Below are 15,367 nucleotides of genomic sequence, written 5' to 3' on the forward strand. Positions count from 1 at the left end.
TGGGTTACCATTTCCTTCTCCAAGGGATCTTCTTGACTCAGGGATTGAACCTGGGTCTCCTGCATTACAGGCAGACTCTTTACTATCTGAGCCACCAGGGAAGCTGGTATTAAGTAAAAGAAGCCAATCTTAAAAGGCTGTAATACTGTATGATTCCAACTATATGATATCCTGGAAAAGGATACACTATACAGATTGTAAAAAGATCAGTGGTTGCCAGGGATTAGGGAGAGGTGGGAGGGATGAATAGGTGGAGCACAGAGGATTTTTAGGGCAGTGAATACTCCACATGATACTATAATGGTGGATACTTGTCATTATACATCTCAAACCCATACCATGTACTCATCAAAAGTGAACCATAATATAAACTATGAATTTTGGGTGATTATGACAGAGGATGAGGTGGTTGGATGGCATCACCAACTAGATGGACATGGGTTTGAGTAAACTCCGGGAGTTAGTGATAGACAGGGAGGCCTGGTGTGCTGCGATTCATGGGGTCGCAAAGAGTCGGACACGACTGGGTGACTGAACTGACTGACTGACTGATGATGTATAATGTAGGTTCATCAATGGTAACAAATGTACACTCTGGTGAGGGATATTGATAGTGGGGGAGGCTACGCAAGTGTGGGGGCAAGGAATATATGAGAAATCTCTGTACCTTCTCAGTTTTGCTGTGAACCTAAAACCATTCTTTTAAAAATTTTTTTATAAAAGTTAATTTGAATGTGAAGAGACACTAGGGATACACACGCAGAAGGAAGGCCATGTGAGGACATAGTGAGAAGGTGGCCATCTATAAGCCAAGAAGACAGTCCTCGGGGGAAAAAAGCTCTGCTGACACATATATGTTAGACTTTTAACTTTTTTTATTGGTTAGGGAAAAAAACAGTGCTTATAGCCTTATAGACTCCTATATTAGAAAATAAGAAAGATCGCAAGTCAATAATCTGTTTTTCTTTTAAAAAGAAAAAAAGAAAAAGAAGAAATAAAATAATAGAAATTAGAGTAGAAATCAATGATATAAAAAAGGAGAACAATCCACTGAAGTAAAAGTTGGTTCTTTAAAGAGATCAACAAAATCGATATAACCTTTGGCTAGACTAACCAAAAAATAGAGAGAGAAGAAACAGATGACCAAAGTTAGGAATGAAAGAGGAAATACTATTAAGGACCTCACATTAATTAAAAGGCTAAGGGACTACTGACACTTGCTCCTTGGAAGGAAAGCTATGACAAACCAAGACAGCGTATTAAAAAGCAGAGACAACACTTAGTCAACAAAAGTCTATATAGTCAAAGCTATGGTTTTTCCAGTAGTCATGTATGGATGTGAGAGTTCAACCATAAAGAAGGCTGTGAAAAGTGAAAGTGAAAGTCGCTCAGTCGTGTCTGACTCTTTGTGACCCCATGGACTATACAGTCAATGGAATTCTCTAGGCCAGAATCCTGGAGTGGGTATCTGTAAGAACTGTAAGAAGCTGTAGGAATGTAAGGCTGAGTGCTGAAGAATTGATGCTTTTAAACTGTGGTGTCAGAGAAGACTCTTGAAGGTCTCTTGAACTGCAAGGAGATCAAACCAGTCAATTCTAAAGGAAATCAACCCTGAATATTCACTGGAAGAACAGATGCTGAAGCTGAAGCTCCAATACTTTGGCCACCTGATGTGAAGAGTTGATTCATTGGAAAAGACCCTGATGCTGGGATAGATTGAAGGCAAAAGGAGAATTGGGCAGCAGAGGATGAGAAGGTTAGATAGCATCACCGACTCAATGGACGTGAATCTGAGCAAACTGAGAAATAGTGTAGGACAGGGGAGCCTGGTGTGCTGCATTCCATGGGGTCACTAAGAGTTGGACACAAGTCAGCAACTGAACACCACCACCAAGAAATGAACTTTGTGCCAATAATTTATACAACCTAGACGAAATGAAAAAGGCATGAGGGTGGGAAAATGGGTGAGGATGATCAAAAGGTACAAACTTACTTTATAAAATAAATAAGTCAGGTGGATATAATATACATCCTGGTGATTATAGTTATGATATTTTATAATATATTTGAAACTTGCTAAGAGAATAGATTCTAAAAGTTCTTATCACAAGATAAAAGTATTTGTAGCTATGTGAGGTGATGGATGTCAGCTGAACTTATCATGGTAATAATTTTGTAATAAATACATATATCAAAAAAAGACAATGTAGTCCAAGAACAGACATACAGTTCAGTGGGAGAGAACTGAGCCCAGAAATAAACCTATTTATGGTCAACTGATTTTTGACAAAAATGTCAAGAGAATTCAATAAGAAAAGGAAAATCTTTTAAATAAACAGTGCTGGGACAATTTAATAGCCATATGCAAAAAGATGAATTTAGATTCTTATTTCACATCATACTCAAAATTTAACTCCTACTGGATCTTATTCCTAAAAGCAAAAGCAAAAACTACAAAGCTTTTAAAAGAAAAAATAGAAAAAACTCTTTGTGACCTTGGGTTAAAAAAATCTTTGTGATCTAGGATTAGGCAAAGATATAATATCAAAAGCACAACACATCAAAAAAAATATTGATATGCTGAACTTTATAAAAATTCAGAGCATCTGAACTTCAAAAGATGCCATAAAGAAAATGATAAAATAAGTTACAGATTGGGAGAAAATACTTGTAAATCATATGTTTGATAAAGATCGTGCATTCAGAATATATTTAAAACTCTTACAACTAAACAATATGATGACCTAATTTAAAAGACCAAAGATTTGAGTAGACATTTCACCTAAGAAAATGTAAGAATGGTTGAAAAGCATGTGAAAAGATGCTCAATATCACTTGTCATTAGGAAAGTGCTAATTAAAGTCATATTAATATACTACTTCAAACCCACTAAAATGGCTCGAATAAAAAAGATAGACAATAAAAAGTGTTTGCAAAGATGTAGAAAAACTGTAATCCTCATGCATCACTAAGGAAAATGTAAAATGGTACAACCACTTTGGAAAGTGATGTGGTTAATTTGTTCAAAAATCAACATAAAATTACCATACAACTAGCAACTCCATTCCCCTCTGAGGTATCTTCCTATAAGAAATGAAAGTATATATCCACACATAGACTTGTAAACGAATATTTCAGCACCATTACTAATCATAATCAAGAAGTAGAAATAATCTAAATGCCTATAATCTGGTGAATGGAAAAACAAAATGTGAGATATATATATATATATATATATATATACATATATATATATACACACACACACACACATGTATATATATATGAATATATGTGTATATTCATGCATTGGAATAGCATTCAGCAACTAAAAGGAATGAACTACTTTTACATGCTACAACATGGATATACCTCAAAAACATGCTAAGTGAAAGAAGTCTACAGATGCAAAAGTCTACATACTGTACGATTCCAGTTACACAAAATGTCCACAAAAGACAAAAAGCAGATTAATGTCTCCTGGGACTGAGAATGGTTACAGAGACTGGTTAAAAACCAGCATGAGGGATCTTTTTGGAGTTATGGAAATGTTCTAAAGTTGGACTGTGGAAATAGTTGTATAAGTCTATGAACTTATTGAGAGTATATGTGTAGATGGGAGTATGTGGATAAAGAATAGAGAAGATAGTTGATGAAGGTGAGAAGCAGGCAGAGAGGGAAAGGAAAAAAGTAAGCAGGTAAAGTGGTGACTTGGAGTAGGAAATGGCAACCCACTCCAGTATCCTTGGCTGGAAAATTCCATGAAAAGAGGAGCCTGGCAGGCTATAGTTCAAGGGGTTGCAAACAGTCTGACATGCAAGGAAACATTTCATATCTACAAAACATAGTTGTTAAAAATCTTGTATCAGGGAAGTCATTCTTTCATAATCTTTGACATCCTAAGCTTTCTAAATTTTCACCTCTTGAAATTGAGTATATTTTTGTTTTCATGGTCTGTAGCCCACACTATCCACCAATTTTAAAGAAGAAAAAAGTAAGTCACTTGAAGTTTAGCTACTCTAGGAGAAACAACCAAAGAAATATCTACTTCAGTTTTTCCAATGCCAGATTTACTCTAAAGTACTTGTTAACAGGATGTGAGTATATGGGAGGTTGAGTGATAAGAGAACTGACCAGTTCTATTGTCCCTCCCTAAATGTGGATATAATAGTTAAACTATTACATCTGTCCAAAAAAGATAAGGTTACAGAGAAGAAAATGGATAAAAGATTAGAGAGACAAATCCAGGCCAGGAGGATGACCAGATAATTTTTGAGGGGCAAGGGCCTGAATATATAACACAGAATAGTTGTGAACAGAATACACTAGATATCTCTAGGGATATGATACTAGCATAAGAAAAGCTATCAGTAGTTTAAAATGAATTAGAAAAAGCAACCAGATAAATCTTCAAACCCTAAAAGATATGTTTAGTTGGGCAGACTACTTATTTGTCATATCAAAAAATAGAAATGCAACTTTCAAATAAAAGGAAGAAGAGGTAAACAGACCAACTCCAGTCTTCTTGACTAGAAACTCAAAAAACTATATCTATCTTGATGAAAATTCTCACAAGAAACCTTACCAGATACTTTCTACCTTATTGAATTTTAAATTCATAGCCTTGGTTATTTTTCTATCTATTCCTGTCTATATATCTATTTTCTTATCTATGACCATGCCTTTTCTCCTCCTCAAAACTGATTCTTTGTTTTGTTAATCCTTGAAGAGACACCAAAAAGATGATGATGAGAATCAAGTGTGGCTAAGGTGACTGAACATTTTTAAAATGCAATTAGCTCCATCTCCAAACTGTTCAGCATAATTTTGGGGAAGGATGGAAAGAGGCAGACTCTCAGTTATTTGGAACAGATGGATATATACAGAAAGATGCATATATTCTCCCCACCCACCTTCTGCCACTAAATCACTTCAGTTATATCAATTAAAGATTTACTTAGTTTAATAAGCTCCCAAATTCAGAGATACCAAAAACCCTGGAGGAATTACTCCCATCAGTCACTTGTAAGTAAGTTTTAATTGCTTTGTGCTTATCTACAACCATCTGAGATTCTTTTTATTTATTTTAATTGGAGGATAATTACTTTACAATAGAGCTGAGATTCTTTTACAAACAAATTTTATTTAGAAATAATTTAGAAAGAAAACAAAAAGTTTAGGCAGAGCATGTATTCTGTAGCTCACCAGAGGCACTACCACTCCTTACTGTCTTTCACTCACTCATTTTAAACATTGTCCCTTATGACAGCTATAATGTCCTGTTTGGAGAATGCATTGTTTGAACAGTATTTTGTTGTGTTTGGAGAAAAGAGCTAAGCTGGGTAGAGTCTAATATAGGAGCAGGGTAAGGTTAGGTATGGTAGTCATGAGTAGACAACACGAAATACCAAAGAATGTCAAGATATTCTGACATGAAATAGAAGATAGGATGGGAAGAGATCAGTAAATGTCTTTGTCTACTGTGTAATAATTTTGCCTCATTCTAAGCTGACCACATCACACTTGCTTTTGTCCTAGAATGTATGATACCTAGACTGGTTGGGAAGATGAAAAATCTCAGGCTACCCTAGTTATGCTCGTTGTATCCAAATTAGCTTCAGTTCAGCTCAAGTCTCCATTTGGTGGCTAACTCTCCCCCAGTTTCCCCGACTTCAGGGAAGGGAGAGCTACATTCCAGTAAATGGTTACTGATAGAAAAAAAGACACTTGTTCTTAAAAAATCCTCATCTCCTGCTTCCTTATGAGAATTTCAAATTCTAGAGTGCATAAAAACACACATGTGCATGTGCATGTGTACACACACACACAGTGCTCCAAACAAATATGAGTTAGCATATATATACGAGGTCATGGACAAAAATGTTAATATCAATTTGTAACAGCAATTTTAAAAGAATTCTTGGTTTATTAGACTCAATTGTTTTGTTCTAAAATTTACCAAAATGCCTTTTAATTAGGGAATCAGAATATTTTCCAATTTAAATTATCCATAATTTTAACTATAATCCATATTAGCTGACTCAATAATATTAGACAGTCATGGAATTTACAGAATATCATATATATAACAAATCATACATTCGTATCGCTAGGAAAAATAGTGCGACTTAGGCAGTATTTCTCCCAAGTGTGTTCCATGGAACATTGTTCCATGAGATGATAATAGGTCTGTCTCCCTCTCACACACACACACACACACACACACACACATAGACTGCAATGATTAAACATGACTGCCTACATAATTTTCAGGCCCCCATGCAAAATGAAAATGTAGATCCTTTTATTTAAAAAATAAGATGACAGTTCAGTCACTCAGTCGTGTCAAGATGATAATAGAAGAGCATTAAATCAAGCATGATAGCATTAAATCAAGCATGATTCTCTTCTAAGCATGGGATCCTATGTGACTACACAGGATGCATGCCCCTGAAACCAATCAAAACCTATTTTTAAAATGATTTTTTTAAATGCTGGGCTGAAACTTTCCTGGTGGTCTAGTGGTTAAGACTCCATGTTCCCAATGCAGGGAGCACCAGTTCAATCCCTGGTCAGGGGAATTAAGATTCTGCATGCTGCACAGCTTGGTCAAAATAAATAAATTTTAAAAAGAGAGATGCTATCTTGAAGTAAAAAAAATTTTAAAGCTGGATTAAAAATGTTATACAGATTTCATTGCAGGAGGACTTCGCAGAGTCTTTTATATGCTAATGTGCAGTGTGAACCTTCAAGACGTACATATACTGAAGATCAGTTCCCGAATATACTTCACCAAACTCTCTTGAATTATTATAAGGTCATCTTACAGGACCAGTGTTCCACAGAGACACACTGTAAAATGCAGCTTAGGCTGTGCAGATAGGCTATATCTGATTTAACATCAATTTGTTAATTATAAGTCACACATGGCATTCCCCCTATATTTTGAATAAGGCAACTAGAGATAACTGCAGATGCAAATAGTGTGATTCACTAAATCTACTCTCCAACTGTTTGGTCTTTTTGGAAAGTCAACTCAATGGTCAAACAACCCCAGTAGTTTTCTGGGATGTACTAGATATGGTCTGAGACTATATCCCGAGTCAATTTATATTTTACCCTTTATCTTGTCAATTCAGAGGAAATAACATCCTTACTTACCATTACCCAGTTCCCAAGAAATGTTGTACTTTTTGCTGGCACTGTACTTCAACAGACTCAGGGCACTAGAGCTGTTCCAGGAGTTATTGGGATTACGACGCAGTGCATTTAGAGCAAATATCAGATGGAGTCCAGAGCAATCAGCAAAGTTATAAAGTTTGTCTAGAGACCTGGCTGGGAAGAAGCAGAGAAAGGCTTGTAACTTGCAAATCAACATCCCAACAAAATGAAAACATTAACTACTAAAAAAAACATTTCTATGAGCTTCCTGCTAATAAGAATTATACAGAGGCTTCCAAAAGGGACTATTACCATTTGGTTCAGGGTTCACTTCAAGGTGATTTCTGAAAGCAGCATACACAACTCCAGATAAAGGTCACAAATTGGCAACCAAGTCTAGTACATAGGATATAGTGTATTTTAATTGTTTAAAAAAATTGAATTGTTAACATTTAGAAATGGAAAGGTATCACAAACTAGCTAGATTTACAGTTCTCAAAAAATCTGAAAATCTGGCACTGTGGGATCTGTAGTCTCTAATGAAATGAAATGAGAGGAATAGTGTCAGGAGACAAGGCCAGAGAAGATGACTGGTTGGGGAGTCTCAGAAAACAACTCAACCTAGAAACACTTCCAAAAAAAAGTCACTCAATTTCACAATTTTAATATTTCTGAAAATGGAAATATTAATACCATAACCACTAATAGTACTATGTTCATTGTCAGGTTGACCCCAGATATCATGAAAGCTATTCACCTTAAGTTCCAAACCCATCCCATTCCTTCACATCTATGGCCACCATTCTGGTTCTGGCTATTATTTACACTTGCATGAATTATCACAAGAATGTACTTGCCTGTCTACTTCTAGATTCTTCCCACACTGCCAGATTCATCTTCTCCCAATTTCACAAGTTTCACTTACTCTTCAAAATCTTAGTGGATTTTCAAGACCTTTGTTTTCTTCAATTCAAGGCCTCTACAACTCAACCATAATGTTTCCCCAACTTCAGGCCCCTCTACTTTTGTCAAAAAGTTCTTTGTGCGTGTTATCCAGTTCTATTTATTATAGAACCCCTGCCCTACTGGCCTTTGTTCTGGTTATTCTCATTTGTCATGCCTTTTCCCCCTCTTTTAAACATATCCAGATTTTACTTGCCCTTTTATACATTGTTTCACAAAATACGGATGACACAATTTTCAGTGGTATACAGACTGAAAAAAAATTTAGATTAATAATTAATTACAGGGGTTCACATTATCCTTGTATATATTATCCAAGTCCCTAGGGCAGAGTTTCTCAAATGGGATTCTGTGCAGCACCACGTGGGGCTCTATAAGATGTCATTAGGGAGTTCTGCAAAAGATGACCCAGTGACCACGGTGCTCGAATAGCAGCTGCTATAGATTTTTTAGGGCTTCCCACATGGCGCTAGTGGTAAAGAACCCACCTGCCAATGCAGGAGACATAAGAGATGCAGGTTCAATCCTGGGCATGGCAACCCACTTCAGTATTCTTTCCTGGAGAATCCCTTGGACTGAGGAGCCTGGTGGGCTGTAGTCCAGTGGGTCGCAAAGAGTTAGATATGACTGAAGAAACTTAGCGTGGACACATAGGTTTTTTAGTCTTATAAAGCAGGACCATGATCATTTGGTTATATCCATTATCAGTTTTTGAAGTGGGTTTCAGGGCTTACTGCCATCTTTATCTCTGTGTATATGTATGATAATTCTCACAGACATTAATTTGAGCAAACTCTGGGAGATAGTGGAGGACGGAGGAACCTGACATGTGCAGTCCATGGTGTTGCAGGGTAGAATACAACTTAGTGACTGAACAACAACAGCAACAACAATGTATGAGAAAGTATTTTTTAAGAAGCATCAAGAAAAAGGACAGAAATTGTCTCATTTTAGCTGAAAATAAAATCCATGGGAACTTATCTCACGTTAAACCCAGAATCAAGTAAATAAGCAACAACAGCAAATGGCATAGGTGTCACATTAAAGAAATAAACATAATCATTCTTTAAAAAATAAATTTAATCATTTATTTTTAGTTCCAAATGGCAACTAAAATTAAAGTGCATTTTTAGGCCTATTAAAATGATCATGAAACCAACACATGTGTATATCAATCTTATAATTATCTACATAATCCTGACATTGCCACTCAGTAAGAAGATGGTTTCTTTCAAAGTCTCTTAGAAAATGTTGTCTTAGGCTATAATTTTACTCATATTGCTTTGACATATAGTTTTAGTAACTTTGTTATTCAATACTGTTAATTTATTTTCCTGTTGAAAACAACATTAATGTAAATTCATAAATGTTATTTAAATAAACCTAACAAACTACCTTTAGAAATATTATATCCCATTTTGACTTAAACAAGTTACTTAAAAAAAGCATATTATGTTTACCTTAAAATTTTTTAAATTTATAAAAAGGATAAAAGAGATTGATTTCAAGAAACAAAGTTAACTACTTGGTTTTTATTTTCCTCTTCTAAAAAGGCTGTATAAAAAATCATTTTCAGTCTTAAATAGGAAGGAAAAAACCTAAGCTTGCATCTTACCATATATCACATACTATATCTCAATAGCATTTATATGACAGAAAGTTTTGATAATACTTCTAGTCTTACTTAGGTAAGGTACCAAAAGTCAAGGAGGACATTTTAAAAGGGAAAAACTGAAGTCTATTCTATATACACCATTGAAATATGCAGGGAGAGGGGACCAACGAAAGAATAGCCTAAAATGTCAGCCAAACTAAACAGATTTTTCAGGAAAACACCACTCTGTTTAAAAGAGCACTAGCAGTTATTATTGGATTATAGTATCTACAGCTAAATGATTACACTTTTCATCTAGGAGTTCCCTGATCCTTGAGAATATTTCAAATGTTTCTGATATAAAATGTTTTGAGAAGGCTGCCCTAGTGCTAAAGAATACATAGGAAAAAAGTAATCCTAACACTAAAATAGTCATTGTTGACCTGAGAATTGACTTAAACATTCCTTCCACTTAGCAACATCCTCACTAATATCCTCACTAATACTATCAATGATGCTTTTAATTTCTCCAATATATGGTAAACCCAGTATATTTCCAAAGCTGTAGGAAAGTCAAGTTGCAAATCTGAAGAAAAGACACAGGATTTTGTGAGATCAATGAAAATAATGATTGATAAATGCTTAAGTTACATGCTAATCCACTAAAAAAGATCCAGAAGAATTATATCAGTTAACTAAACAAGAGAAAACTTACAAGAATGATAACAAAATAAATTACTCAAAAAACAATTTGAATATTAAAACCTCTAACTAGGTCACTTTGATGGTTTTAATATTTTAAATTGTGCCACAAAAGTTAAATTATTTTATCAGAAAAATACTCAATATTTGATTAAGGATTGACATAATGAGGATTTTCTGTGTTTGTTTCATGTGTAATAGAAAAACACATATCAAACACAAAAGCACATCAAACATGTGATTTCGTGGATTTCATGATTGAAGACAAAGAAATGGTATTTACCATAAACTTGTCAGTTAAAAGGAAACTGGAAAAATCACAATATAGACAGTTTGTTAATATGGCAAAAATTGAGAACTAGCAATCTAGAAGTTTGGGAAATACTTTGTGAAGGATAAGTTTAAGTCCTGCCTCCTCCTTGAAGCTATTCCTCAATAAACACCAATCTCCCTACAGTGACCTCAACCTTCTTTAAACTCAGGCTTTATACCATTTGTTGGCATATGAGTGCCTTGTGACATCTCCTGTGACATTGTCTTACCTTGGGATTACCTCTTGATTTAGTCACTTCTCCAGAGTGAATGATTCACTTACCCAGTTAAACTGTCAAGTTCCTTAAGGCTGGTACCATATCTCATTATATCCTTTACAGTATCTATCAGAGAACAATTTCCCTTACAATCATGCTTAGGAGTTCACACGGCCTAAATCCTGTTTGTTGCATGAAAATGGTGTAGTAAGAAACTGAAAGTTACTGATAAAAGATAAGTCTAATAATTATTCTCACTAGTTCAACAAATATACTCTGGAGTTTATATTAAAATGACATATATTTGAATACAGTGCATTTAGTAGATGCTCAACAAATGGAATCTTCTTGGAGCATCTGTTGTCACTTCCATCCTAGCAGATATGTAAAGATGACGTCTACTCTTTCTATCAGAGGTTACCAATACCTCTATGTCCTATAGTCAGATTGCCTTGGCATCTCAAACGAACAGAGCTTTAAGGAGCCTCGACTAGCACGCAGATAGATGAGGAGCTGAGATCTGAGAGAGATGGAAGAGAGGGGCTTGGGAGTCTATACAGTGCTGAGATAGCTGATGCTGTGAAAGTTCTTGAGACTTTTGTAGGACAAAATGTCAGGATAAAACCTTAAGAAATGTCCAAATATACAGATCAGAAAGCACAGAGTAATGAAAATTAAAACAAAAATAAACAAATGGGATCTAATTAAACTTAAAAGCTTTTTCATAGCAAAGGAAACCATTAATAAAACAAAAGTGAAGAAACAGGCAAAGGATTAGTATACAAAATGTACAAACACTAACAGTTCATAGAACTGCATATTCAAAAATCAGCAGAATCAAAAATTAGGGGGAAGATCTAAATAGACATTTCTCCAAAGAAGACATACAGATGGGCAATGAACAAATGAAAAGATGCTCAACATCACTAATTATTCACTTCATTTCAGTCGCTCAGTTCGACTCTTTGCGACCCCATAGACGGCAGCGCACCAGGCCTTCCTGTCCATCACCAATTCCCGGAGTTTACCCAAACTAATGTCCATTGAGACAGTGATGACTTCCCACCATTTCATCCTCTGCCGTCCCCTTCTCCTCCTGACTTCAATCTTTCCCAGCATCAGGGTCTTTTAAAATGAGTCAGCTCTTTGCATCAGATGACCAAAGGATTGGAGTTTCAGCTTCAACATCAGTCCTTCCAATGAATACCTAGGACTGATCTCCTTTAGGATGGACTGGTTGGATCTCCTTGTAGTTCAAGGGACTCTCAAGAGTCTTCTCCAACACCAAGGTTCAAAAGCGTCAATTCTTCTGCGCTCAGCTTTCTTTATAGTCCAACTCTCACATCCATACCTGACTACTGGAAAAACCATAGCCTTGACTAGACAGACCTTTGTTGACAAAGAAATGTCTCTACTTTTTAATATGCTGTCTAGGTTGGTCATAACTTTCCTTCCAAGGAGTAAGCGTCTTTTAATTCCATGGCTGCAGTCACCATCTGCAGTGATTTTGGAGCTGAAAAAAATAAAGTCGGCCACTGTTTCCACTATTTCCCCATATATTGCCATGAAGTGATGGGACTGGGTGCCATGATCTTAGTTTTATGAATGTTGAGCTTTAAACCAATTTTTTCACTCTCCTCTTTCACTTTCATCAAGAGGCTCTTTAGTTCTTCTTCACTTTCTGCCATAAGGGTGGTGTCATCTGCATATCTGAGGTTATTGATATTTCTCCTGGCAATCTTGATTCCAGCTTGTGCTTCATCCAACCAGGCATTTCTCATGATGTACTCTGCACATAAGTTAAATAAGCAGAGTGACAATATACAGCCTTGACAAACTCCTTTCCCAATTTGGAACCAGTCTGTTGTTCCATGTCTCAATCTAACTGTTGCTTCCTGTCCTGAATACAGATTTCTCAGGAGGCAGGTAAGGTGGTCTGGTATTCCCATCTCTTGAAGAATTTTCCACAGTTTATTGTGATCCACACAGTCAAGGTCTTTGGCATAGTCAATAAAGCAGAAATAGACGTTTTTCTGGAATGCCATTTCTTTTTCGATGATCCAATGGATGTTGGCAATTTGGTCTCTCATTCCTCTGCCTTTTCTAAAACCAGCTTGAATGTCTGGAAGTTCACGGTTCACATACTGTTGAAGCCTGGCTTGGAGAATTTTGAGCATTATGTTACTAGAGTGTGAGATGAGTGCAGTTGTGCGGTAGTATGAGCATTCTTTGGCATTGCCTTTCTTTGGGATTGGAATGGAAACTGACCTTTTCAAGTCCTGTGGCCTCTGCTGAGTTTTCCAAATTTGCTGGCATATTGAGTGCAGCACTTTCACAGCATCATCTTTTAGGATTTGAAATAGCTCAACTGGAATTCTATCACTTCCACTAGCTTTGTTCGCAGTGATGCTTCCTAAGGCCCACTTGATTTTGCTTTCCATGATGTCTGGCTCTAGATGAGTGATCATACCATTGTGACTATCTGGGTCATGAAGATCTTTTTTAAAATAATTCTTCTGTGTATGCTTGCCACCTCTTCTTAATTATCTTCTCCTTCTGTAGGTCCATGCCATTTCTGTTCTTTACTGTGCCCATCCTTGCATGAAATGTTCCCTTGGTATCTCTGACTTTCTCAAAGAGATCTCTAGTCTTTTCCATTCTATTGTTTTCCTCGATTTTTTTGTACTGATCACTGAGGAAGGCTTTCTTACCTCTCCTTGCTATTCTTTGGAACTCTGCATTCAAATGGGTATATCTTTCCTTTTCTCCTTTGCCTTTCACTTTTCTTCTTTTCATAGCTATTTGTAAGGTCTCCTCAGAGAACCATTTTACCTTTTTGCATTTCTTTTTCTTGGGGATGGTCTTGATCCCTGCCTCCTGCATAATGTCACAAACCTCCATCCATAGTTCATCGGGCACTCTATCAGATGTAGTCCCTTAAATCTATTTCTCACTTCCACTATATAATCGTAAGGGATTTGATTTAGGTCATACCTGAACAGTCTAGTGGTTTCCCCTACTTTCTTCAATTTAAGTCTGAATTTGGCAATCAGGAGTTCATGATCTGAGCCACAGTCAGGTCCTGGTCTTGTTTTTGCTGACTGTATAGAGCTTCTCCATCTTTGGCTGCAAAGAATATAATCAATCTGATTTCGATGTTGCCCATCTGGTGATGTCCATGTGTAGAGTCTTCTCTTGTGTTGTTGGAAGAGGGTGTTTGCTATGACCAGTACATTCTCTTGGCAAAACTCTATTAGCCTTTGCCCTGCTTCATTCTGTACTCCAAGGCCAAATTTGCCTGTCACTCCAGGTGTTTCTTGACATCCTACTTTTGCATTCCAGTCCCCTATAATGAAAAGGACATCATTCTTGGGTGTTAGTTCTAGAAGGTCTTGTAGGTCTTCATAGAACCATTCAGCTTCAGCTTCTTCAGTGTTACTGGTTGAGGCATAGACTTGGATTGCTGTGATATTGAATGGTTTGCCTTGGAACTGAACAGAGATCATTCTATCGTTTTTGAGATTGCATCCAAGTCTGCATTTCAGACTCTTTTGTTGATTGTGATGGCGATTCCATTTCTTCTAAGGGATTCTTGCCCACAGTAGTAGATATAATGGTCATCTGAGTTAAATTCACCCATTCCAGTCCATTTTAGTTCACTGATTCCTAAAATGTCAACGTTAACTCTTGCAATCTCCTGTTTGATCACTTCTAATCTGCCTGGATTCATGGACCTAACATTCCACGTTCCTATGCAATATTGCTCTTTATAGCTTCGGACCTTGCTCTATCACTAGTCACATCATCTACTGGGTGTTGTTTTTGCTTTGGCTCCATCTCTTCATTCTTTCTGGAGTTATTTCTCCACTGATCTCCAGTAGCATATTGTGCATCTACTGACCTGTGGAGTTCATCTCTCAGTGTCCTTTCTTTTTTTGTCTTTTCATACTGTTCATGGGGTTCTCAAGGCAAGAATACTGAAGTGGTTTGCTATTCCCTTCTCCAGAGGGCCACATTTTGTCAGAACTCTCTATATGTTATGCAAATTGCTACATGAACAAAACTTATATATTTGCCTTCATCCTTTTCCTTCCTGATGTTGTTGTTCAGTCACCAATTCATGTTCGACTCTTCGCAACCCCATGGTCTGGTCATCACTGATGGTCCCATCAGTGACTGAAAGTGTCCTTCCTTATAGCCACTTTTAAATCCTCTTCTATAGAAATTATGGAGGCACAAATGTCACCTGGGAATTAAACAGTGATTTTCTAGGTAATTTTGTCTCCAATTTGTGCTTCCCCAGAATTCTGTCATGATGAGGCATTAAAGTCTCTTCATAATTCAATATATAGGAAGTCATGCCAGTATTAACCCTACCCCAAACATGCCCCTTTCCACTAAGTGCAACTTTTTCTTT

At 36.5% G+C, this 15,367-nt stretch overlaps 1 protein-coding gene across 1 annotated transcript in view; it reads right to left on the reverse strand.

Moving 5' to 3' along the window:
- Positions 1 to 15,367, reverse strand: part of HPSE2 (heparanase 2 (inactive)) — a 666,499-nt gene that overhangs the window by 250,301 nt on the left and 400,831 nt on the right. The window contains exon 4 of the mRNA XM_070470009.1: positions 7,162 to 7,335. Within this exon, the coding sequence (XP_070326110.1) occupies positions 7,162 to 7,335 (174 nt within the window). The remainder of the gene's footprint in view (positions 1 to 7,161; positions 7,336 to 15,367) is intronic.

This window comes from Odocoileus virginianus, chromosome 7 (genome assembly GCF_023699985.2).
Source record: "Odocoileus virginianus isolate 20LAN1187 ecotype Illinois chromosome 7, Ovbor_1.2, whole genome shotgun sequence".
NCBI classification, from domain to species: Eukaryota; Metazoa; Chordata; class Mammalia; order Artiodactyla; family Cervidae; genus Odocoileus; species Odocoileus virginianus.